The sequence below is a fragment of the Dermacentor andersoni genome, chromosome 5 (genome assembly GCF_023375885.2).
Source record: "Dermacentor andersoni chromosome 5, qqDerAnde1_hic_scaffold, whole genome shotgun sequence".
Lineage (NCBI taxonomy): Eukaryota > Metazoa > Arthropoda > Arachnida > Ixodida > Ixodidae > Dermacentor > Dermacentor andersoni.
This window is the reverse complement of record NC_092818.1, coordinates 28,346,733-28,374,040: the sequence shown is the minus strand read 5'-3', so window position 1 is coordinate 28,374,040 and position 27,308 is coordinate 28,346,733. Positions and strand designations below refer to the sequence as shown.

Here is a 27,308-nt window from a genome sequence, read left to right as displayed (position 1 = left end):
CAAGGCGTCCAGAAGTGGAGCACGATCGAGAGACGACGACTGGCACGCGCGTCTCTTGGCGACACAGACCGAAGCGCGCGCCGACGGAGAGAACGACGAACAAGGCCAGAGATTCAGAGATTCACGGCGCGCGAAGACGGGGTTAATGCTCGGGAGAGGGGGGGCGCCGCACAATGGGAGGCCCCGATGCACTCGTGACCCCGCATCGAAGAGAGCGCCATTCAGCATGCGACCGATGCACGGAGCAGGGAAGGGGCGAACAGGGCACCGATGCCCATACAGCGCAGCCGGAACAGCCATTACGCCTCGTGGCTCCGGAGTCTGAGATAGAGGGACGCAAGCGGCTTGCATGCATAGGCACCTTGCGTATGGTGCGCGAGAACCATGCTGGGGTTTTGCTCGGACTCTACGCACTTCATATACGCAAGCGTTGGAACGCCAGCCTCTTTCCTCTCATCTAAGGCTCTCGAGAACGAAGCTCGCACTACTCTCTTACAGCGCATCAATATCATCGCACCTAATTTACGCTTAACAGCACGAGGTGTTGGATGGATAAGCGGGCTAATTGGCTAACATCCATCGTGCACGTTTTTTTGAGCGCGACAATAAAGGTTCCGTTAGCTTTCTTTAACGACGAACTATTGCTCTTCTTTCTCCCCTGCCGCGCTTAATACTTCTAAGCGTGTGTTCGTCTGATTGTGTGTGCGCGTGTGTATGCTTTTCTTTTGCGTCTAAGCGCTTCCCTTTTGTTTTCCTCCTGGTCTCGTCTTTCTGCCTGCACATAAACATTTCTTCTGTATCAGTAAATTACTCTTACACAATACCAAAAACACCACTCTTACAGAGAGAAGACGCTTGGTAAGCCAGAAGGAAAAAAAAAAACGAGAAGCAGAAACGACGGGTGGCGACGCCGTCTTGAAGTTACCGAACCAGCTCACAGCTACGTCGTAAATTTTCACAGCGTCTGCTAGGGTCCATTTAACTATTTAGCGATAAAGATTGGCTACATTGTGATCTAAACGAACCAAAGACTGGATATATGGCAATTTTCGTGAATATTTACTGAGCCAACGTGGCCCAAATACGAAAAAATACTTTGAAATCTGTGACGTCACACTGACGTACCCGCGCTGAGGTTCCGGCGCGAAATTTAAAAAAATCTTCGAGCTTCATCTTCTTTTCTAATAATCGGCCTGTTATCGTGCACTAACAACAACGTAGTTTTCAAAGAATACTTTGTCAGTCTAAATTGACTTATTGTTTTCCTTTAGCGTCCCTTTAAAGAAGCCCCCATCGTCAGCACCACGTGGTTAACATGCGATACGAAAAACACAGCGTGTTCACAAACCTCGCGCAACAGAGTATTCGCATGACGTCACGTACGCCATTTCGTAGTCCTATTATATATATATAGCTTCTATTGTGCTGCTGCTTATAAGCGGAGCTAGATATAACGCGCCGCAACTCAACGTTTATAACGAGAAAAAGAAACAGACAAGCGTAGACTTACAACCGAGTCAATCGAAGAAACGAAAAAAAAGAAAGAACCTGATACGTAAAAAGCCACAGTGTCCTGTCACCAACCCGACCAGCTATTAAACTTTCCACAAAGCAATGAACTGCGAAGAGTATATGTGTGTAACATACAGTTGTAAAGAGGCCTAGCAACACTCGCTGTAAAGTGCTTAAAATATATATGTATTAGAATTATAACATGGAATAGTGAGGTGTGCTACGAACAAGATGACGTCACACACGTGTCGCTTTCGCAACAAGACCAGATACCCCCTGCGGACCGCAAGAACGTTTACGATTACGAAAAGGCTTCAGCGCACCTGTTTGGTGAGCGGATGCGTTTGTTACACCAGTCGTGGCCAGAAAAACACCAAGGCATGCACGTGGCTCTGAAAACCGAACGTTTCGTACGTCAGTCGTGCAGGACGCGACGTACACACATAATCGCCGAGGTGAACAGAGTGAACCTTGCATTTACGCATTACAACCATCGAGCTCCGAGTATCATTGCATCACGATACGGCAACACAGCGCGGTTACGTCCTGCCCATCGCTCGCAAGTAAGAGGCGGCTACCGCGCAACGAGCTATTATTTCGCGTCTCTGCAATCGGACGCGTGCAGAGGCTAGCATACGCCACACGGACTAACGGCTGGCAACGCACGCATCTTGCCGAGAAAGCGGGGAGCAAAGTAGCGAACGCCAAGAAGTTAGCGACGGGAAGAAACGTACCGACGGGGGTGCCAAACAAAACGCCGCCTATAAGACGCAACAACAAAGTGGGTGCCCGGTGGATCGGGGGGCTGCAGGAGGAGGCGCGGTTGCGCAACGGAGTAAAGAAAACACAGAGGGACGCGCACGCATCTGTCGACGTTGCGGCACGGCACATTCGAAATGCACGTGCGATGCGAGATGAAGAAAAAACGGAAGGGTAAGGGGGGGGGGGGGGGGGTCCGAAGAATGCCGGCGGCTCTTAGCGACGACGCCACAGCCATTCGCGATCGCTTGGGAAGTCGTTGGAGCGAGCGGTTGTCACGCATTCGGATGGGCTCAGAGAGACGGCACCGTCCCCAAGGGTGGGGAGAGGGGGGGGGGGGGGGCAACAATGAAAGCGGTGCGCACACAGAAGCAAGATCTAAGGAGGAGGAGGAGGACGGGGCTTTGGGAAATGACACGGGACAAACGAGGGACGGCGCCTCCTAATGCGGCGACAAATAAGCGCCCAAGGGAGCGTCCAAATGTCGGGAATGCACGACAGCACGCAAGAAGTCGGGTGCCAGGGCTCCGCCAAGGGAGCCGCGGTTACGCGGAGAGTAGCTATAGAGCCGCTTTGAAGACTCGTGCATCGCTCGAGGAGCCAACGCACGCACTTTCCGTCGAGGCAAAGAGAGCGGCCCCTGCGCGCCGACCACGTCGCGGCGTAACGCAAAGACGCGCATCGACGCAGGAATCAACGCAGCCAGTCGAAGGAATTCGCTCAAGAATACGCCCGCGTCGAAGTTGCAAATAAAAGCCACTTATTGCGCGACCACCTTTGTTTCGAAGTGGTGTACTCGGTGTACAAGTACTTCACAGTATACGGACATTGAGAAGGCACGCTTTCTTCTTGTAGCGCTATCAATGCTAGAAAGGACACATCCACCACGTTTCGTGTACGACGTCGATGCAAGTGTTCGTTCGCCACCGGCTGTCGCGTCCCAAACCCGCAGTCCGCGTGGTGGCGACCCGGGTCGAGATTATTACCTGTACGCCTGCTCCAAACGCAGGTGGGAGAGTGAAGAAGCTAGCTCCGTTTCTTCGACGTGTTCCATATGGAACCAAAGTAACTATAGAGCTCGAGTTAGCAGCTCTCGCTTTTCCACTGCTGCTCGTTATTTTGCTTGCAAGTTGAAACAAGGCACGAGACAGCACAGTTGTCAATCCTTGGGCAAGGGATGCTCTTGCCTGCTCGCACGGGTAGAGACGCCCATTAGTGGCTGTCTTTGTTTGAGGCGGAGAATACGAGTCGCGATCACTCAGCCGCGTCACAGCACGGCGAAAGCTGCACGCGTCGTGTTGCCCGAGGAGGCCGGAGAGGGAGGGGAGAACAATGGGCGTGCGGTCACCCCACCGTCGTTGGGTGGCAACTGAGACGAGAGGCCTGGACGCTGTGTAAGACAAAGAAGCTTTCTGAGCTCAGATCATGCGTGTCACTGGGTCTTCTTTCAAGCACCGTGCCTGGCGGGTTCTATAGTCAAGTAAACTCCCACCAGGCGAGGGTTTGTTCGGCTAGGCGGTACATGGTTCGGAGAAGGTGGATGCCAACGAACAGAATGGAAAAAGGGGAAAAAAACCCGATCGAGAGAAAGGCAAATATATAAGCTGAACGTAGGGCGCTGGACTTGCGACTGCTTTTATTCGATTAATACGTTTTCCTCAACAACAGACCGAACGGCGCAAACGCAACAGCGACTAAGTGACACACTTCTACGTGACAGTCGCATACGGTCATGCCTAAAAAATAGGGACGGAGCCTAACCTTCAATTAGAGTGTACTCGAATGTAGAGCTGCACTTCAAGTTAGTCTGCTTTCTTCTCCATTTACTTTCCCGCTGTCTTCCTATTCTGTTCGCCGGAATCCCCTGCTCAGATTATCCCGAACATCCGGTCGCCTGCCTGTAAGCCGGTACCCTGGAGGCGATGCGGTGGAGCCCAGTTTCCCGAAGGCCTCTGCGCAGTGCCGAGCGAGCACCGGCGCCCGCCCTTGTGCGAGCCCCGGTTCCCCACCAAGGGACACGGGGCGGTCGGTGAGACATCGGTCATTCGCGAGGATTCCTTCGCAGACCAGCCGAGTGGCGGCCCTTTGTGGCTAGCTCAGGCAGACATTACGGAACCGCGGACCTACGCAACAAGCCGGAAAAGGGAAGGAATCAGTAGAAGAAGGGGGGGGGGGGGGAGGGCACTGCCATGTATTTCCCCACGAAAGTCCACACAATGTGCAACATCGCCTCTCTCTCTCTTTCTCGGAAAAGCGGGGTCGCCTACCATATATATATATATGATCTAAGTCCCGCGGCCAGTGACTACTCTGAAGATTAAGGACGTTGTTTCAACCAGAGCGTGCATATAGAAGCTGTGCGCGGCAAAATTGTACTTTCGAAGGCACTGCAGCCGTGGCGCTAGCACATCGGACCGCAATTCACGCCCCTTGACGCTCGTCTGTATATGGCTCCTGCTTCGCCGTTTCGTTTCCTTGTGTTCATTGCGTGGGCACTGCAGAGTAGCAATCTGTACATATAATACTGCGCAAGAGTATGCCCAACGAAACTGTGATATAGCTAAGGACGATCGGATAAGTAGAGTTCAATTGGGCGGCTCGACGTGCCAATAGCACGATTTGATTATGAGGCACGCCATATATAATGGGGTACTCCCGATTAATTTCGACCGAAGTTCTTTAACGCTCGCCCAATGCAACGTAAGCTAGCGGTTTTTTTCTCTCGCTCAGATCGGAATGCGACGACTGCCGCGACCGAGGTCGAGCCCATGACCGCTTGCTCAGCAGCTCAACAGCTACCATATATCCGCTAAGATACCGCTGGGAGGGGGTGACGATTAAACACGCGATAACCTATCCGACGAGAGCACCAACGTGTGCGTATACTTTTGGCAGCATAATTCGTATGCGCACTACAGCTGTGTGCTATAGCGAGAAGATTTTCTGTCACGCCGGTTTCTTCGCTTTCCTCTCTTTTGATAGCACGCGTGCAAAGCACTGAGCGCGCCGTCTCACGCAATCGTGACTACAAACGTACGTAGGCCACATCCGCCTGACGCCACTGGCTTCCGCCCACCGAAACGCACGTATCCTAGACGCACACTCGTTTTGTTGATCTTGCTGCTGCTGCTGATCTACAATGCCCGTTATTCTCGCTTCCAAACAGGAAGAAAGCGCAAAATCCAACCCGAACCCAAGACGTGGAGAACTCCGAGCATGCACTGCGGCGGGGGCTCTAGTGCATACTTCGCTGTCTCGAACCCGTTGATCTTCGTTTGAGTCACGAAATCCCGCTGTGCGTGTTCTGATCAACTTTACAAAGAAAATCGCGCAACACGCGTACAGGCGTGGCGCCGGTTGACGGGTGCGGTATACATATATGCGGCTTCTGCACAGACGGAGTTGCAACGTAATCACGGCCTCCATACGTATTCCACGTAGTTAGGCTCGCTGCGTCGAGGAGTTATTCCAATCAATAACCGCAGTGCGCCTGGCCAAGCTATATGAAGATGGATTTGGATCTCTCGCCCGCGGCTTTCTCGAACTGCTTGGACAAGCGCACGTGGTTGGGAACGGGGCAGGCACTTGGTCTGTTGTATCAAAAGCACCTCCCAGCAAGTTTCTGCAGCCGGTTCAATCAAGTTGCAGTACTACAGGAGCATTCATCTTTCGAAACGCCTCACGCGTTGTATCGGCGCCCGCACCGTATACGTGGTTCCCGCTTTATTCGAACCTGCTAGCCGGTTGCATCGAGCAAAGTGCGCGTTGGTCGTGCCCTATAGTCCGCACATACGTGCTGCAGTCGTAATGCAAGGACGTGCGAGACAAGCACAACGCGCGCGCGCAGCTCCGCTGTGCCCCCCCCCCCCCCAGGAGCGGCAAATGACACCGATGGCGTCACGGCGAAAGTGTGTCTGGTGTCTTTCCTTCTGGCAGGTACACACACAACCGCGGCAGCACAGCCCGGCGCCGTCCATCAGCGGCCAAAAACGACGCGGCAGTTTCGGGCCCACCGCTGGTTTTCGAAACCTCGCTCGCTACGCCGTTCGCATTGAGGGCACGTCCGGTCGTTACGGCTGTATGGGCGCTCGCTGCTTCCAGCCGGCTTTCTCCGTTTGCGTCCGCCTTCTCCCACTCGCAGTGACTCAGTGCACATTGCTGCTGCCGCCGCTGACGATGGGACGCTCGCAGAAGGAGCAAGTGTGCGTTTCGCGTCGCAGAAACAAAGAGAGAGAGAGAGAGAAACGACGTGAGGCCTGCTGCTTATATGTACCGACATGGATGAGACAGTTGAGACGGCAGACGGTTGCCCGCGGCAACCGGCTTATGCCCCTGGGAGTATACGTAACAACGGCGGCCAGTGCAAAGTGCACTGCAATCTTATAGAAGTCGCTACTGCCCAGATGAGAGCTTATTGCCCGAACAGTTTCTCTTCCTCCCCTCTACCTCGACCCCCAACCCCACCACCAAAATAAAAAAAAAATTGTCCTACCGCGTTTGCTACCACAGCGTAATAATTGGCATCTATAGTACGAAAGAGGGATACATTTACTGTGACAGAAGAGCTGAGAGGCCAGACTGAGTCAAGGTTCTAAACTGGTAATTAGCATCGGGGAAGGAAGATGGGAGGAAATAGAGAGACCGAGAGAGAGATACATAATTCACAATGGGGACGAAAATGGTGATGAACGAACTGCAACAGCCTGACCACACTTCAAAATTCTCAAATCCAGGTCACTCACAACGATACGAAAAATCATTGTATCCCAACGCTTTCTCGCTGCACGTCCTTTTACGCGAAACATAAACCGCTCCACATCTTACGGCGCAGCGTGAAACAGTTTGTACTGCAGGAAGGACGAACGAAATTCGTGCGCAGCGAGTGCATGCAACCTCGACAGTTTCGTGCAATGCGCTTTCTCGTCGGAGACTGCGCGCAGAACGCATCGTTCCGAGCGAGAGAGGGTGGTGCGCCGAGACACGCCGACCTCACGTGACGTCAGAATCCATCTTTCCATCGATACCCGTTAGCGCGCCAAAGAACGTCGTGCGTCAGGCAACAGAAGTCCGTGAAAGGCGAATGACGCACTTCGTTCGTTCGTTGCACGAAGTATACGAGAGTGCACGCTCCTACAGAATGCAGCAGCAGAAGGACACCAATGCCGTTCGCGACACGAAATAGCTCCTTTCGCTCGTTTCACTCCTTTCACGCGCAGCTCCTTTCGCTCGTTGTTTGCGCTATTTACTGCCGCAGAGCCTTCCATTACGTCAGCGAAGTAAGCCAACGAGGGCGCAAGCGGCCCTCGACGGCGACCGTGCACGTCGAACTGCAGCGCCAGTCGGCTCGGCGCTCCAGCGGCCAAGCGCGAAGGGTGCCACCGGGACCACCCTCGCTTTCGCCCTTCACACCGGACCGTCCCGGACCAGAGCTCCAGGGCGGGGAGCAACGGGAAAGGGAGGCACTCGAATTACACGGCGTCACACGGGCAAGGGGCGCGCGCTCTGCAGGTTCGCCGTCACGGTCCAACGCGCGCGGTCAGCTCGCAAAGTGGCGCCGATATTAGGGCTGCAGAGAGCAAGCGAGGCGCGCCACACGAGTTGTATGCCGGCAGATGGACGACGCCGCTGCCCGGTCCGAACGCGCGGGGCGGAACGGCGCTCCGGAAGCTCTGCGCGCAGGCGTCGCTCGACAACACGAGGAGGAAACGAGACGCGGCTGCGGAGTTGTTGGCCCTTGCATTTCGCAGAAACCAGGCGATCCAGCACCGCGCCGAAGGGAAGAAGAACGGAGGAAGTTGCGCGTCGCACCGCCATTCTCCCAACGCACACCTCGGCGGCCGAGAACGGGAGCATCTACAGACAACTCCGTGATACAGGCGCAACAGTGCGATACCCGCGCCAAAAGCGAAAACGCAAAAAAAAAAAAGCACCCGAACACCGCGCAGTGCGCGTCGTGCACCTGAGCCATGCATTACCCAAACATTGGCTTGTGGCCCGAGAAAGTGCGAGGTCGCGAAGCGAGCCTTCAACGGCGAAGTGACGCAGCCGGTGCACCTGAGCGGCCTTACGTATTCGGTCCCGAAACTTCACCTCGCCGAGTGCTTGTACCAGGACTGCGTCTCAGGTTGAAGTGCCGCTGGCGCGTTGCACTCGAGCTAGCGATAGCGACTCGTTATAGCGCCACTCAGGATAACGATCGGCGCGATAACGAGACGACGCGGCGCGCCGCTATGGCCAATTGAGAGATGCACTTACGCGAGCCTCGCGAATACTGCCCCTGTTTTGCAGGAATGCTTAGGCATTTTGGGAGGACCGTACAGAAGACCGCATTAGGACTAGCGTCTATAGTGTTCTGCCGATCGCGGAAGACAACAACGCACGTAGGGTTAGACTGGCAGTAGGGCGCGCGGGGTCAAAGCTACCGTCACTCCTGCCAACGATGACGGTATTATCAGCATTTTCTTCTTCGTATACGTTCTGCTGCATACAGTAAACCCTGACACCGCGACGATGCAATATTTCGTACTCTCATTTCAGGCAATCCTCGTTAAAAACACGACCACCATAAACAACAGAGCCGTCCTGCACTGCATCGCAATGAAAACTCCAAAGAAGTTAAAAAAATATATTCGCCAGGGAAACGAGAGCGTGGAAGAAATGAGGGCATAATCGAAATTACAGTAAATTCGGTGCGCGTTGTTGAAAAATGGTACGAGTGCTGGGACTCGCACACATAATTCGATGCATTTCAATACGGTTCTATAGGAAACACGACGGCTATGACATATTTGCGGCTCCTGCCATTGCTTCCGGCACCTTCAATACACAAGAGACTAGCAGTAGGCAGTAGCGACTGGCTCCTGTATCTCGAGGAACTCGTCAGTTGGATATGCGAGTTGGGCACCACCAATTTAAATACACATCATGGGATATGCATGGTGTTATTCGGGCCACGGATTACGACGCTTAAGGTCTCTCTCTCTCTCTCTCTACCAGAGTAGGAACCACACCATGAGCTACCAAGCTGCGAGTTCGCCTTTTCCCTCAAATTCGTTGGCCTTCCAACGACCAATAATAGTATGCGAATAAAACGCGTCGGAAGGGGACGCGTGGACACGTACGAAATGACCTACGTTATGACAAGCACTGCAGGGGTTCACAACCTGCACTGTGAACTGAGTGAGCACGCGCGTTCGACTCGTTGTCCCCGTCATGGGACACTGGATGAGAGAGAGAGAGCCCAGGGCTGCAGATGGGGGCAAACAGGGCCACGGCCAAACGCGGAGAGCTGTGCACGCGTCACGCGCCGCTAATACACCGCCTGGCAACCACGGTCGGGCGACGGGGAACACGGCAACGCATGAACGGCGTCGGCCGCAAACAACCGTTGCTCGGCGGAGCCGCGAAAAATACGCGCGCGCGCGCCCCTGCGGCCCCGAATACATCGGAGGCGCGCACTTCCGGCGCGCCGACGGTTCGAGGCACCGCTGAAGCGTGGAGGAGGCGACGACGCCTCGAAGCACCGCGACGCCCCTCGACGGCGCAAGCACGCTTCCGCACCTCGTCGAGGAAGGACACATCAAGTGCAGGCATCGCGGGCCACGGCGCAGAAGATGGCGGCGACAGGTGCACTATCGCGAGCCCCGCGTCTCGCCACCGGAACGTGCATCACAACGTCGTTCCATAAGTCTGTCCCGGGTTAGGGCCGTTTGCTCCCGAACATCCCGACTAGCCCACCTAGAGTCTCGTTCCGAAATACTCACTGTTCGTCTGTATGTATACGGAGCGCGGGTGCCACGTTTGGTGATACAGTGAGAGTGCAGTACTTCAAAACGAGAGGCTCCGTGCGCTTCCATTCAGGAATTGGCCTTCCCGCAAGGAAAGTGGATATTCGGGAGAGTTGCTTCGCCTCCTCTTGAAGTTTATTGAACATCCCGATTGCTAAAGTTTAGCAAGTAATCCCCAACCTTACCAATCCCGCAATACACTTGATAGCCTCACTGGAAACATAGTGAACTTATAGTTGAGTGGTATCTATAGCGTTCTCTCTGTATGCTGCGACGGGCTGTTTATCGTCGGCCACGTGTAACCCCGCACATTAAGAGGAGACACTCGGGCGAAGCAGTTGCTGTTATGCCACTTCCAGGCATACCGGCAATTTCTATAGCAACATCCTCCTCATCTATAGCGTCGTTATTGCAGTGTACGCGTCCCTAAACGTCGCTTGTCCTCGAGTCCGCCACTGCCACTTTGTCCTCCTCGCATAGCTGCCAAGTGGAACGGCCTTGGGTATGACATCACTGGTGCAATCCATGCGCGACGTTCAATCGAAGATATACAGCCCCTCCCCATGCCGTCCTAAAAAAAAATGAAAGTGAAACGTTGCATAATTTACACCGGCAATCACTCTAACTGTAGGTCGCCTCTTGCAGAACGACGTCGAGTTCATCGGGCAGTGGAAAAAGGTGCAAAAGAAAGGACACGCCAGTTCGTCAGACGCAGACGGTATAACGTATACATACACCTATATATACCTTAACGCATGGGCCCCGGACTGTCGCACTTCGGCGAGAATTAAAATAAAAATATGTTAAATTCTGGGCTCCCCAAGGTTGAGCGTTGGGCTTGATGTGGCATAATCGATGCCTTTTCCAGGCATTGGACATGGACTGCAGTATGCACAGACACAGCGCTGAATTTACAATTGAATTTCATTTGCCAGAAAGCAGCAGCTATGAATGCACTGTGCATTATGAAAACACGAAGCAACAGCACGAGCAATGCAAAAAAAAAAAAAAAACAATGCAACTTGCAAGACATAACCCGCCGCCCGTGTCATGTATTTCGTGATAGGAAACCGCAATTCTTTCTTGACAGGGAGAGCGAAGCCACAGTAACATAGGCGCTATCCATGTGTGTCCATCCTGTCGCCCTTGTCTAAACGACATCGATTAGACCCTGGGGTATTACTTGCCAAACCAAGATCTCACTACGAGGTACCGGGCTAAACTTGACCACGTAGGCTACGACGAAATTTTTCTTTAACTCTGCCTTTTCTTATTCCTTTTTAAATGACTTCGACTCCATATCTTTGTTCATTTGAAATGGCAGAAAAATGAAGCCGCTAAAAAAAATTTACGTTCATAAAGCGCTGTTTCTATGAAAACTACTTCCGATCTATTTACAAAACGCGGAGCGCCGACCAATGAGACTGCAGCGCCAGGAGCATACTGTAACGTCGAAGTTAATTGGTCTTCCTCATTCTCCTTTTGCACTTCTACATTACAACATTATTCGCGCACGAACTCTGGTCAGCTGATAGGTTAAAAAACGACTACCACGAAGGGGATGCATCGACTGCTATTACAACGCGAGTAAAGCCGCAGAGCGATGCTGCCGTCAGAAATGCGTCCACGCACAGTTTCCTCTCGCAGAATTAAGCGCGGCCGCTATTTCCACGCTCAAGCGAGGTGTGCGGCTATCACATCAAACTTCATCTCTCAGTGTGAAGCAATCCAGTTCCGAAGCGGCAAGAAATATTCGTGGCTAAACCTTATCGCTTGTTTTCTTTGCCAGTGGAGCGAATGAGCCGAAATGGGAGGCGCGATGAAGACGCGCTATAAACGTTTTCACACGCGAAGAAACGAGGGCTCCGTAATTCCCGGACAACAGCCGCTGCTGAACATTTAGCAATGAAGCCAGAAGGTGAAGCCGCGAACGAACGATAAATCAATAACGGTTTTCTGCGAATTGCTAGTTGCCCAAAGAGTGAGGTATCAGTTCTGCGGAAACCCGCAAGGTGGAGAGAAGTAACTAAATAAGGGAAAATGAGACATCCACCCAATCGTAGCAATTGCTACAAAGGCTTTTCTTTCGAGGAACCCGTACGGGCTTCTTTTGAAGCAATTGCTACGATTGGGTGCATGTCTCATTTGCCCTTATTATTGCGCAAGTTGTTGATGCCCGTTTTCGTCACAAATGCTCGGCGCTTATAGTAGAGTGAAACACACTCGACGCCGTAAAACCCCCGCTGTTGGGCTCATCTGTGGAGGAGAACGCTCTATATAGAAATTATGGCATTTAAAAAATGTCCTAAACCCCATATTCATTAATTCAATGCGAGCAAATAAATACAAAACGCATTAAATACCTGTGCTTCCATGCGTCATTCGAGATTATAGAATATGCGAGTTATGGGACTGCGTTGTTGTCCCTTTTCTTTTTCTTTCTCTTGTTCTTTTTTCTTGCAGGGACGGTTCTCATTTTGCAATGACTTAATTTTTCATTTCCTGCCCTTCGTCACTGGCACGCGAAGAGGCGCACCTCCGATATCACCGGGATAGACGGTGGCACGAATGGTAAGTTAATCGATTCAGAGCTAAATAATCATTGCAAACCACGGCTTCGGGGACCGCATGTATATATTTACCGTTTAATTCCATTTTGTATTCTTTTCTCCCTCCGTGACTGGTTCGGACACCGCCGATCCCGGACTCATCTCCGGGATGGGCCTCTCGTCGTTTACGAAAAGAATACGAAGAATGAACTACATCGGTATTCGCAGAATAGAAGCCTCAATTGGACGCCACGCAAGCGCGCTTGAGCAGGTAGGTATACGGGCGAGGCGAAGGTGCTTCGAGGACAAAATTCCGCATTAGCAGCGCAGCGCGAATGTCGGCCGAGCGGAGATTCCTTCGCAGGCCTACAGACCATTAGGCGCCGCACACTGAAATAAACGAGGGATGTCATCGCAACACCGCCACAGTGGACAAGAGATAACGGGCGCCGCAAAAACAAGAAATCAGAAAGCGAAACGAATTCGCCTCGGCCTGTTTCGCGTCGTGTCCCCCCCATCCACCTGCAGCCAGAAACGTGCCCAGCGTTCTGGCCGGCCGACGCGACAGCTGGAGTGCGTACACAGCTATATAAGCTCAGGCAGGCAGCGAACGTCGTTCATTTCGCAAGAGTGCTGCGATAATAATAATGAATGAAGCGGGAGGCACGCGCTCTGTTTGTGGGTCACCTTGGACGGACACGGCGAAGAGGACTCGGTGCTCAGGGAAGAGGAAAAAAAAGAAAGAAACGGGCGAAGCGGATCCCATTTTGGTGGACGAGGCCCGACGCAACCTTCCGCGGCGCCCCTCGGCGACGAAAGCGACGCATGCGGTTTCGCTTTCGCGGCGCGGATCGTGACCCGCGTCCACTTCGCCATCCTGCAGGTCGCCGCGAGCCCTTTTTCGAGCCGAGCGCGCACCGTTCCGCTCAAGGGAATAGCGTGCAATGGGAACAGAGGGGGGAAACACGCGTTTCATATACGCGAGGCCCATTAGTTACAGCGTCCTTTTTTTTTTTTTTCGCGGCACGCTGTATCGAGTGAGCAAGCTATAGCAGTGTCACCAAAAGGAGCAAGCAGGCGAGGACACGCTGGTAAGACGGGGGCGTTCCCGGACCATTTTGCCCAATGCGTTGGCTAGAGCTCTCGGAAACAGGAAGGACCATTTTAGGAGCCCCTGTTGCTCGTGCACAGACTGCAAGAGATATGAAATGCAGGGACGCTGCGCGCCTAAAACAGCCATCTCGAGGCAGCAGGATACTCGCGGAAATGATCCCCGCGCAGCAGAATAGGGGAAGCGGTCCTGACGGCGGCATAACTTCGCGAACGGCCGCAAGGGGCGCTTGCGTTGCGTATGAGAAACATATATGGCACACCTGATTAAATCAAGCAGGCTATAGGTGACTATTTGTCCCCGCACCGTTTCAATGGGGATGCCACTAAATCATCATCGTCACCATAATAACACATATTAGTGGGAGATATGAACGCGCGCATGGATGATTCGGACGGATATACTGAGTACAACGGTTCTCTAGCGCTGGATCCGTGCGATGAACAGAACCTTATATATGACGTTGAAGTTCTGCGGAAACCCGCAAGGTGGAGAGAACCAATGAATAAAGGGAAAATCAGACATCTACCCGTTCGTAGCAAATGCTACCAAGGAAAGCTTATATAGCACTTAACTGGGAGAAAGGCAACGTGGCAATCCGGAAACAGGCAGTCATGAGTACCGACTACGCCTTTGCTTCGAAAACGTTCTGCGAACGACTACATGAAATGACGTTAGGCGAACATTGAAAAAAAAAATTGCCTCGGTAGCTTTCATAAACGACTAACCTTAAAGTTTGGGAAAGCTTAAAATCATGGGGTTTAACGTGCCAAAACCACTTTCTGATTATGAGGCACGCCGTAGTGGAGGACTCCGAAAATTTCGACCACCTGGGGTTCTTTAACGTGCACCTAAATCTAAGTACACGGGTGTTTTCGCATTTCGCCCCCATCGAAATGCGGCCGCCGCGGCCGGGATTCGATCCCGCGACCTCGTGCTCAGCAGCCCAACACCAGAAGAAAAGGAGGAAATTGGGTACTGATCAGGTTACTCCTTTTGGGGAGCAACTGATCTGCCACAACCATTCCTCCCTTTAGGGGGTACATTTAGGGGGTACAAGGAGACGATGCGCTGTGGTACATCATAGACGTTATTAGGAATAACTTCGGCACGAAAGAAAGCGCAGTTCAGACTCGGACAGATCCAGCAACAACAGAGAAACCTGAAAGGTCGAAATGTGGCGTAGAAAGCTTTTATTGTAAAAAAAGCAGAAGAAAATGTTCCTAATTACACGGCCGCAGGGCCCGATGAAATCCCAATACATGCAGCTAATCAAAAAACCCTGCCCAGAGGGCGAGGCAATGCTAACTAATGCCCTAGACCAAGTGATAAGAACGAAGAAAATTCCTGTTGGATGGCGTGAAAGAAAGATAAAACTCATCTACCAAGGCAAAGGTGGTAAGGGTAATACGAGCTCGTACAGGCCAGTTACAGCAACGTCGGTGACATATAGCACGCAATGCAAGCCATAAAATTGGAACTGTCGAAGTGGATGGAGAAAAATGTACTGGAGGAACTGCAGAATGGGCTCAGACTACGGAGACAGTTAGAGAATAATATGCTTGTACTAACTCTCTACATAGAGATTTCAGTGGCTCAGGATAGACTTTCATGAACAGCATTTCTAGATTTTAAAGCCACCTATACGACAACGTAGACAGGGAATTGTGCGATATTCTCAAGCACGAAGGCATAGAGGACGATTTCGTGGAGCTGCTGAGGGAGAGATATAGAGATAAACTAGTACGCATTGTACGGGAAGGCCGAAGGTGTATTCTATCTATCTATGTCTTCTATCTCCGCAGTAATTCACGCTATATGTTAAGGGCATAGAAAGACGACTGCAAAAGAGCGAATTAGAGCTTGATTTATCATACATGCGTAACGGGCAAATGGTACAACAGACTGTCCCCGGATTAATGTATGCGGGCGACATAGTGCTGCTAGCGGACAATAAAAGAGATTTACGGACACTTGCGGATATGTGTGGCGACGAAGCGACAAATCTAGGCCTTAATTTTAGCACAAGTCGGGAATTATGATCTTAAATGAAAAGAGGAGTAATTAAGTGGTGTCAAGTCAACAGCAAGTCACACCCATAGTTACGCAATACAGATAGCTCGGCGTATACACAGACGAAGGAAAGACTTACTCATGCACCCACCAAGATAATGTGAAAATAAAGGGGAAGCGGAATGCAGCAATAATAAAACATAGATCACTGCGGGGCCACAATAAATAAGAAGTGGCGCGTGGAATCTAAAAAGGAGTAATGGTGGCAGCGCTAACGTTCGCAGATGCCATCATGTACTTAAAATCGGATATGTTGACGGAGTTGGAAGTTAACCGAACATTGGTAGGTCGGTTGGCTTTGGGAGCCCACGGTAAAACCCCAAATGAGGCAATGAAAGGGGACACGAGTTGAGCCTCTTTTGAAGACAGAGAAGCGCAGTGCAAAATCAGTTTCGAAGGAGGACTCAGGAACACGGATCAACATAAATGGACGGCTAAAGTGCACCAGTATCTGTACCTGAAAAGCGTGGACACAGAACGGAGGAAGAGGTAAAAAGGTTGGCAACCAAGTGTAGGGTAACTGAAACTGTAGATAGGCAACCAGGAGCCGTGAAAAAGAAAGCGAAAGAAACAAATACAGTTAATTGGACGCAAAGAATGGAAACAAAATGGAGCATGCAGATTCACAAGAATGGGAAGAAAGAAATTAGAAGGGAAAATCTGTACGATAACACAAAGGGCCTTGCTATTTGAGGCTCCATCCGGTTGCTTAAGGACAAAAACATTGCGGAGCAAATATTCGGAACTAGATGCGTGTGTATGTGTATGCTGCAGCAAAAAAATCCGGCGGCCATACTGCACATCCCAATTGAATGCGAAGGGATTCATGCAGTGAGACCCGTAGATAACGTATGCCTGCCAGAAGCGCTTGGATTTAAAGTACGCGGAAACGTGAACCGGTCGGCAGTCGAGATAAACAAGATATGTTCAGAGTATTGGTGGGGAAAAAGAAGCAAGGGAGAGATTGATGCGACCGGATCCGTTACAGGCACACGTAGCGGCATAGGGTAGATAGACAAATCTTGAGGCCGAAAAAAGAAATGTTACGGATGTGTACAAAAATGCTACAATGAAAAACGTGTGCAGCATGGCCGATGAAATCAAGTAGGCTAGGTGACTATTTGGCACCGTCGCGTTTCAAAGGGGATGCCAATAAATCACCACGAGAGAAACTAGCCTATAGGCATGCGCACAGAATGCAGGTGTATAATCGCCGCTAAAATGTGTCGCGCTGCCGCCAAACACAGCATGATTAGAGTGTAGCGCCAAGGAGCTGCCCGTGGCAGGTGTCGCGTGGCCACCGCGAAATCGGCACGGTATAAGCGCCCGGTAGGTGTGTAAACACACCGCGGGCGTAGAAGCCACGACTACACGCACAGCAGGCGTCCTTCCATAGAAAGCGAGCAGGCTGTGGACCAGCACGAGCCGTATATACACCCAGAGGCATCAACTACGCACAAACACACAGACGCGTACGCTCTGCGCCGAGCACACCTCTGCGGCCCCAAGGCCGACAGCAGGTGGCGGGCCTTGACAGCGGTTAGGGGTCACCGGCGGACGGGGCCAGGGACTATGTATACAGGCGCCACCGGTCACTGCTCTGCGCATGCGCCAGGGATGCTGCATACAGCCAGAGTGCACGAGCCCGCGCAGCCGCAGTTACATTCAGAGAAAAAAGAACAAATGTGGACCACACGCGTGCAATGCGGGAGTCAGTCGACGTGACACTTCTCGACGGCATCCATCACACTTTCGCTATATGGGGAGGCTGATGGTTACGAGGTGCAGCTCGCGCGCGCGTGCCCGTGCGCGCGCGTGTGTGTGTACTCACAAGTGCAGAACGTAACGCTTGACGTGGGACGCGCCTACACCCATTTACAAAGACATAATATTAATTGCACTTGTCAATCAAGAGGTTGGTCCTTCGGGATCGGCTTGCGCTGCAAACGCGCATCGTGCACTGGCGTCAGGACCCGCCCGCCAAGTCACCGCCTTCGCAGTCGCCGGCCCAGTGTACTTAGCGAGTCGATGCGTCCATTTTCAGGGAGGTATAGACGAAGCTTCGCCATAAGCCCGCACTGCCCAAACACGGTTGCACGTCGAGCGAAATTAGAACGTGCTCATCTTTATTTCTGGCCACAGAAAGTTAATTTGCGAAAGGAAAATGAATGTTATTTGAGTTAAAACTTAACTTAGCAACACATTATTTGGCGATTGGATCGGTGAATTGTATCCACGACTGAAAACTCGTTCCAGCGGATCGAAAGCGCTGGGCTATGCATTGTTTCCCGCGCTTGAATTCGAATTTCGGTCTATCAACTCGACGTCGCATACATGGTGCGCTGCGCATTACACAAGCTTGCCCAAAGTTAGGAGGCGCCCAACCACGCTCCGTAAAAAAAAAAAAAAGAATCCGTGCATAGTGTGGGTCTTGCGCATGCGCCAGTGTCGCTTATCCAATACTCTAGGTAATTTCTAAAGCTGGCCATCGGGCCGGCAGGGTTATAGGCCTGCGCGCTTTCTCCTCGGCGAGCGAGAGAAAGCCACCGCTACTGGGGCGTGCGCTTCCCTCCCGCGGCCCGGAAGCGGCCCGTGGTGGTGGGCCGTGGTGGTGGGAGTGCCCGCTCAGGCGGCGCCTGCACGCTACGAGGACCGGAAGAAACGACACGGCAGCGCGCACTGCACCCAGCGAGCCTGCAGCACGCTGCTGACCCGAGACGTTGCGTTGCGCGCGCCTTTCCACGGAAAGACGCCAGTGGGAGCAGGCTACTGAGTGAACGTAACACCTATACGGGACTGAACACTGGGAGGAGAGCGATCAAGGAGGACGCTAATGCTACAGCAAGAGCGCGCTATCATTATCATCAGCCTGGTTATGCCCACTGCAGGGCAAAGGCCTCTCCCATACTTCTCCAACTACCCCGGTCGTGTACTAATTGTGGCCATGTCGTCCCTGCAAACTTCTTAATCTCATCCGCCCACCTAACTTTCTGCCGCCCTCTGGTACGCTTTCCTTCCCTTGGAATCCATTCCGTAACTCTTAATGACCATCGGTGATCTTCCCTCCTCATTACGTGTCCTGCCCATGCCCATTTCTTTTTCTTGATTTCAACTAAGATATCATTAACTCGCGTTTGTTTCCTCACCCAATCTGCTCTTTTCTTATCCCTTAACGTTACACCTATCATTCTTATTTCCATAGCTCGTTGCGTCGTCCTCAATTTAAGTAGAACCCTTTTCGTAAGCCTCCAGGTTTCTGCCCCGTACGTGAGTACTGGTAAGACACAGCTGTTATAAACTTTTCTCTTGAGGGATAATGGCAACCTGCTGTTCATCATCTGAGAATGCCTGCCAAACGCACCCCAACCCATTCTTATTCTTCTGATTATTTCAGTCTCATGATCCGGATCCGCAGTCACTACCTGTCCTAAGTAGATGTATTCCCTTACCACTTCCAGTGCCTCACTACCTATTGTAAACTGCTGTTCCCTTCCGAGACTGTTAAACATTACTTTAGTTTTCTGCAGATTAATTTTTAGACCCACCCTTCGGCTTTGCCTCTCCAGATCAGTGAGCATGCGTTGCAGTTGGTCCCCTGAGTTACTAAGCTGAAATACTGAAAGATATCTATAGCGGCTCCACAGCCACCGTAGTCCTCCATAAAGAAAGCAACAAAATCCCAATAAAGAAAGGCGTCAGGCAGGGAGATACGATCTCTCCGATGCTATTCACAGCGTGTTTACAGGAGATATTCAGAGACCTGGATTGGGAAGAATGGGGGATAAGAGTTAATGGAGAATACCTTAGTAACTTGCGATTCGCTGATGATATTGCCTTGCTTAGTAACTCAGAAGCGCGCTATAGTTTAGAGTAAACGGATGTACAGCTAACGTTCTCGTAGAGGTTAAAATACGTTAGCCAATTTGCAGGGACGGGTGGGCGTGTCAGCTGACGCACTGCAAGGCGCATAACTGGAGATAGCCGAGAGAGGCCTTTCGCTGGTCCAGCAGTGGACTTATATACGATGATGAGCGTATATAACGTCACGGTCATTGCGCCAGACTTGAGCGGCCGTCACGGGAGACCGCCGCGAGTTACGAAAACAAAATTCGAAAGAGAGATACCCAATATATCAGAAGAGCTGTAGCCTTTCGGTAAATTCCTTCAGAGCGCGAGAAAACAAACTCACACACAAACAACCCGTACCGCGGTATCACACGAGACTCTTCGTAAAAGGAACTTCGATAAACGAATGTCCTGCAGGTGTCCTGGGGGGGGGCAACACCCGTGTGCACGGTTGTATACAGGCGCAAGAACTCTGACGTAACTGCTGCAATCTGAGCGAACGCTTAAGTAGTGGACTCTCTCTCGACGCAAACAATGGGAGCCAGGCGAAACACAGACAAGGAAAGTACGCGCACGAAACTGGCCACAATTACGGCGCAAGACAAAGCGCTCTTATCTCTCTCCGGTGTGAACCGGGAGCTCCGCTATAGCCACACATGCACCTCGCGCTGTCACGGAGCCGAGGGTTCCGCAATGGAGTTCGCAGCAACAGTTACCGGAGAGAAGTATGGCGTGGCCGTTCGGCCAGCATGGAAACGATGGTAGCTAGAGTACACGGATTTGCCTAAGGCTTCAAACGGCTTCGTGGATTAATCTGATTCGACAAAACACTCCGCTATACACGCAACGATTATGCGCGGAGACTCGTTGCCTTCGGCACGCTTCGAGAAAGAAATAATGCTATTTCTCGGATATTTAGAAAGATACAGCGTAAGAAATGACGCCACAATAAACGTTCAAAGCCACAGGCACGAAAACTGGACAAATGCGGGGTGTATACACTGGATTTTGTCCCATCTTGTATCTCTCACTGAAGCATTTAATGTTAAATTCCGATAGTAATTTTTGTGCAGGAAACTACGGGTTCCGCGGGTTCGTCAGAGCGAGACGCGGCCCGGTGCGCAGGCACCACGACAGCGGTTACGCGCGCGCGCCATACAGAAGGCCACGGGCCGCGCACCCCTTTCTTCGCAGGATGCGAGCTAATGGCCGCCACCTGCTGCCGCCGCCGATGCGCGAGACGTTCGTCGCCGCGACCGGCACGACCCCCCAGCGGGCGTCATTTCGGATGCACGCGGTGACCACGCGGCCGCGAGCACGCTGAACCGACGCGCATACGCTCCATGGCGACCGCGCACCGACCGACAGGTCACTCGTGCAAGGACGCGGCCGCGTGCATATGCATGCGTGCAGAGAGGCCGACGCCCGTGCAGCGCGTTGCGCAACTCGTCATATTACTCTTGGCACCATTGCGCGCAGCAGGCGGACCGGCGCACGAAGCGCTCGACAGACAAGCGCGCGGCACGGTCTATCGCCGCGACGATAGCGTCTCACCGATTCCGCCGCGGTGCAGCGAAAGGATCGCGTCGGCCAACCGGCAACGACGGCCGACATCGCTTTCCACGCGAGTGCTCGCCCGTCGTGCTCCAGGGATCCTTCGGCGAAGACTCGTTTACGTCCGCGTCGCGCGATCAGAGGTGGACGATGGAGGAGTTCCTCCGGTGGGGTCACACACTGACACGACTTTCGTATAGCCTTCGCTGCACTGAACGCAATTGGCAAGACCAGGTACAGACGTCCTCGGCCGTGGACGACCGTCTTCTATAGCACGGCTGCGATCGCGTATTTACGACTGTCGAACGTACCGGGGTCGTACTCTCGGTCGACAGAGTTTCGGGGTATACGTTTGCTCTAGCGCGACGGCTATCCTGTCCACTAGCTTGGTCACTCAACGAATTCGCGTACTGTAAGTAATATGCCCGATATCAACCGAGATTATGACAGGCCCCCGGCGCGTCCTTGTTTCGAAAACTGACTCTAGTTACCTCTGCTGCCGCCACCGTGTTACGTAAAATACGAACAGCAACCAGCGGTGCTATGTGCCGGCATAAACATCCAGATGAGCAGTAAACGTGGCGCGTTGCAGACGAACGAAGAAGTGAAAATACGTACATGACGATATACAAACAAGCGTGTCCAAGTTTAACGGCAGCTGCCTCGCGTCACTTAATTTCTCACCGCCCGCAAACACGCTAACTTTTATCGCTCGTGTGGATCCCGACCGTGGTTAAACAACCCGCATGCTTTCTCTGACGCCACTGTCTGTTATGTTCGTATGGCTATAACTAACAAAGAAAAAATCGAACCTCTCAGATCCCCTTATTAATGCGACTAGCATTCTTGGCTGAGTTCGTCCACTTTGGCGTGCTGCCATCTAGCACTTGAAACGTCGCTCTTTGGAGAAGTTACATGTCCGACAGATGAAAATTAGAACGCGCAATCTGCTATAGCTAACAGTGAAAGTTATTTTTACGCTCGAATGAGACACCCATGCAATCACGCGGTAGTTCATTCGAAATCAAATATGCTGAAACACGATTCCGCAGTGCCAGCGACACAAAACTGGCCGTGGCTGGGAGGCGGAGTTTATAGTGAAGCTTTCTTTGTAGACGCTGTGACCCGGGCTCACGCTGTCACGCGTGCGTTTAAAGGCGCGTAACATCGTTTGCCTATCTACTCTCACATGTACACATTGCAAACACAAGTGTCTTCCGCAATACAGTGTGTCGCCACACTTCCTGAATGCTAATCGCTCAACGTTGACAATCATCGCGAGATGGATTCTGCCGACATCTTTCTCCTATAGGCTATAGAAAACGCACACGAAGAGGGCATGGCCGCACGCGCGACGGACCAGCAAGCAATACGTTCAAGCCGTGAAACATGGTCAGCTACGCAGGAAGACCTCGCGCGCGCGCGCGCTCGAAACATGGCGGAAAGTGGGTGTCAACGGGTGACCACGCTCACCGGGCGAGAGTGCTCTCTTCTTGAAGACGAACCGCTGAGAAGCGACGGCCGCCGAAGCCCCAGAGCCGGCGGAGGCGGCGACCTTCTTGATCCTCTTGGAGACGCGGAAGGATCGCCTGGCGAACGCCAGCGTTAGCATGGGCATGCTCACGGGCTGGCGTCGCACGCCGCCTTTGGACGACGGCGAGCGGGGTTTGCTCGAGGGCAGCCACTCGGTCAGGGACGGGAACTTCATCTTCGCCCGCCGGCCGCGAACGCGGTGAGCAACTCGCGAAGGATCCTCGATATCAGGGCTCCGGGAACACGCCGCCTAAACAGAGCAACAACGTGCGATCCACCGCGATTTAAGCCCAGAGGTCGTGCTGTTATCCACAAACGCCGGAAGCGCAGACGTTGCCCAGGCTCCGCGTATCGCAGCGCTATTCCCACTGGACGTCGCTTCAGCTTCGGAGCGTCGCTCCAACGACTCGATTCGGCTGCGACGATACCGTTGCACGTCCTCGGATATCGCAGTATCCACGATTGAAGCTTCGCACAGTTCACACGTTCGAGGCGTTTGCGCACGGAAGAATCACACGGTGGCACGTCGCTGTTAGAGCTCGGGAGAAAGTCCGCGAGCAGTCGCTGGTAAATGACTTTCCAATCGACGAGCTTTCACAAAAGGTTCAGCCACTTGCAGACAAGGCCTTGTCCAGACGGCCCGCCGAAACATCCGTCATAGCACAAACGAACATTTTGCAACTGCCCTAGACACGTGCAAATCGGCGACGCCGTCATCACAAACTGCAGGTGGAAGCGGCAATGGCCCACCGAATGCTCCGGAGATTTGCGACCGCTTGTCCCGAGCGGGAATCCCCGAGGCTGTCCTAAGACGAGTTGGCGCGCTAGGCGCGGAAGCGAACTTGGTTTCTCTCCACGGCGGTGTCTCCTGCTGGCACAACGTGAATAGCCAAAGGCAGGAACCGAAACGGGCTCGGCAGGGTGAACTTCCCGCTTTAAGAAGCCCTGTGTCAGTGTTGACGACAACCTCGCGACACGGGGCAGGACCGCGCCGAGGTCGCAGTTTTAGGACGAAGGAGCCACGGATTCGAGCGTCGCTGCTGCCACGGCGTGCCCGCGAGAGCCTTATTTTCTCCGCGACGAACCGACTCGTCTAGCGCTCACGGTTCAGGCGCCTGGAGGAGGTCACGAAATGTTCGCCCCAATCGAGATACTCCCTAACGCCAACAGACGCCGGCGCTGAACGACACAGTTGCGCTGGGCGTCGAAGACGTTCTTTCTCGTCGCGTCTATCCGACGTTGTAAGCAAGTCCACAGCACTGTATCACTCGATGGCTGACGAATCCTGCCGAGCTCCCTCAGACTGGACAACTGGAGGCAGCGTTCCCCGATCCGCAAGGTGCTGCGCACGGACGAAGCACTCTCGTTCACATCCAGCGGTGGCGCGAGTGTGAAGCGCCGAAAGGGGTCGCCGTTTCGCCACCTCGGACGCGTCACGACACGGGGCTGCTGCACGCGACGGCGGCAGCACCCAGGGGCGCCGTCCTTGGCGCAGTCCGCTCGACGAGACGCGGGCCCATCGCTGCTCGACGACTTCTATCCGAGCCGCAGGTCGTGCGTCGACGGTGCGCACCTTCGCGACGGCGTGAGCGCGCGACGAATGAATGAACGGTGGCCGCCGGAGACAACACGCGCGGGGAGAGGAGGAGGCGCCTGCCACCACGTCGAGTGCGGGAGAGAGGCGAGCGAATAAAAGGAGGTCACGTGGTGCGTCGCTCTCGCTTCCCCCCCCCCTCCGCTTGCACACCTCCCGGGCGTCGTTGAACACCTCTGAGAGAGGAGGTGAAAGAAGGGCCGATGGGTAGAGGGAGAGGGGGAAAGTCACAGCCACCATCCGATCAACGAGCGCAGGCCCGCGCTGGCCGAACACATGCCGCAGCGCAGCGCCCGAGAAGACAAGTGGAGAATGGAGAATGAAAATCAACAAAATAATGCGGCAGGAGCTTACAAAGAAAAAAAAGAAAAGAGAGGGGGGAGGTAGGAGAGAACATGCCGAACACGCAGATGCGCGCAAAATAAAGAAGCGATAAAGTTCAGAGCCAGACAGATACGAAGGGGACAGAAGAGGAACACCTGTTGCCTGAGCAATCAAAGGAGAAATAAACTAAAGAAAGCCAAATAGGCGCTGCAAACACACACGCTCACTAGGGCTGCAGGGTGGAGTGGAGATGAGCTGAGACCGAGGCTATACAGCCTGGTCCACGGGTCGGCATTGTGACGCAAATTCCTACACTTTACTTCAGCGACCCGAGGGTAGTGACGCGAGGAGGAGCCCCCACCGCACTCCCGCCCGAATACTAGCAGGCCTCCGTTTCTCCCCTCACTGGGTGACAGGACCGAGCGAATGCACCCGCGTGCCTCTTATTTGCTTCCTCTCGAGTTGTCAGCCACCCACTTTTCTGTCCCTGTCGCTTTCTTTGTTCCCTTTTTTTTAACATGCATCGCCGAAGTGGCAATGTAACCACTGTTACCACGCGCACATACTGCGGCATAGCAGGGTACTCGGGGCCATCGGGGAAAAACCACTCGAGCGGAGGGATTGGCGAGTGCCCAGCGCAATCATTTTCTAAGGCACTTTTGCCAATGCACACTGTATTTTGCATTCTGCTCTTTCTATTCGATAAACGCGCGACATGCCACTCCAAGCACGTTGCCACCTCCAAGCATACATTGCTATTACAAGCACGTCGCCACTTACACTTAAAACCGATTACTGCCGCTCCAAGCAGACGGGCGCGTGTAAGGTCATAAGCTGTGTTGCGACAAGGCCCGAGAGAGAGAGAGAGAAAAGAAAGGAAACTTCAATGTAAAGCGCTTACCGTAGTGTTAGGAAATTTCTACTGCTGGCTTTAGCTATATATATATATATATATATATATATATATATAACTTACGAGATGCGAGATCTGAGGAAAAGAAGGACATTTCTCGAACCTAGGCACGCAACTTGAATTTCAAATGTACTACGTCCAGTGGCGTACGCGACCAACACAGTGTCGTACTGTTTCACTTGACTGCGAGTTAAATCTGGGCTGCTTACTCGCGGAACCCGGCCCGCGTAGAGAGGAAGGCTTCGGGGCCGACTGCCCGCATTTCTGATGTCGCATATCGTACGGTTCCGCAATACATCCCCGCCCGCTTCACTAATGCCCGAAAGTCAAATGTCACGTTACGAATAAAGAAATGAGAAAAAAAAAGAAAGAACGAAGGTCGGTCGAATGTCCTCTGTAGCTCGAAAGGTTAGGAGGGGAGGAGGGCGTAATGACGAAATACGGGAGTCAGGTGTGCACACGCTCGTCCAATGCGGAATCGGCATTGCGCGCGCGATGCCCACGGGTCCGCCATGACCTTTCTCAATGCTCATTCAACATCTAAGACGTCGAATAAACATTAATTTGAGTTGATCGCCATTCCGCTGGTTCCGCCTACGCGCTGCACGAGAGACGCGCGCTGGGCGCTGTTAACTCCGAGCGGCTGAAACGATGCCAGCTGCGGCTCTCAAAGCTGTCGGTTCCTCCCGCAGACTGCAGCTGCGACTTCCACAACACGAAGCGCGGCTTAGACGTGGAAAATGCTTGATTAAAGGAGCGTACGGAGACACGTTTTGCAAGTTGCAGCAATGAGGGTCGCAATTTGCAACGCTAAATCTTGGGAAATATAAGATTATATAGTTGGTCTCGAAAAGCAGGACCCGCGGCATTATCGACATCATCATGACGCCACGACAGCGAGCGAAATTGCAAAGGGAAAAGTATAAGGTGCAAGTTCCATTTCTGGAATTTCGCGTGGAGGTAACTCAAGCATATCTGTACGTCATTGTGACGTCCCTAATTTGATATTTTCTTCTTTAAAAGATATACGTATATTCAAATGGATGTGTCTCAGTAAACGTTCTCGCAATATGCGAGCTTCACGGTTTGGCTCTTTTACGTATAAAACTTACCGATCAAGAAATTACTTAGACGCAACCAGCCGTCCAGGTTCATGACGTCACCGTGAGAGCTCTTAAGCAAAAATGGACTTCCTGGCATACAGCAGAATGGCAATTTTCTCAATACAATTCGCAAACCAATTAATTATCTGTCTAGCGTCCCGTTATGGGCCTTCTCGCTTCTCCCGCGGACATTGCCGCCGGTTATTTGGTTGCTCCCACATTATTATGTGCACCTTAGTGCTTATTCTTTACAAGGTCCTCAACGTTGGCTCCTTACACTTAGCGTGTGTGAGAATGAGGGGTATACGCGTGTTCATTGTTCCTGTCACGACGGGAGTCGAATGTATAGGGCGACGATCGCATCGCGCTCCCCCTGTGCGTGCTGCACGCACTGGCGAAATTGGCAGCGGCGTTGCGTCTACATTCGCGATATAAGCTGCACGTATGTGTATATACAGTAAGATAGACGACCGTGTGTTCGGGCGTCCTCTTAAGACACGCAAATAATTTACTTATTATAGGCGAGTTCGGGGACTGCAGCTGTCGAGCTGGAAAATCGAGCAGCGAGCGCCTGCAGGCTCGGAACACCGCGACCGTCGTATATATTGCGGCGAACTCAGTCGAGCCGCCTCGGCGACTTGCGTGTGTTG

At 52.7% G+C, this 27,308-nt stretch overlaps 1 protein-coding gene across 5 annotated transcripts in view; it reads right to left on the bottom strand.

Moving 5' to 3' along the window:
* Positions 1–27,308, bottom strand: part of LOC126529991 (centaurin-gamma-1A-like) — a 277,071-nt gene that overhangs the window by 90,164 nt on the left and 159,599 nt on the right. Inside the window, exon 1 of one of the 5 annotated variants that reach the window (XM_050177459.3) lies at positions 22,665–24,322. The exons of 3 other annotated variants lie outside the window; for them this stretch is intronic. In XM_050177459.3, coding sequence (XP_050033416.1) covers positions 22,665–22,899 — 235 coding nt within the window. In that variant the 5' untranslated portion in view covers positions 22,900–24,322. Of the gene's footprint in view, positions 1–22,664; positions 24,323–27,308 lie in introns of those variants that run through there. One more of the 5 variants, XM_050177461.2, reaches the window with a different exon arrangement.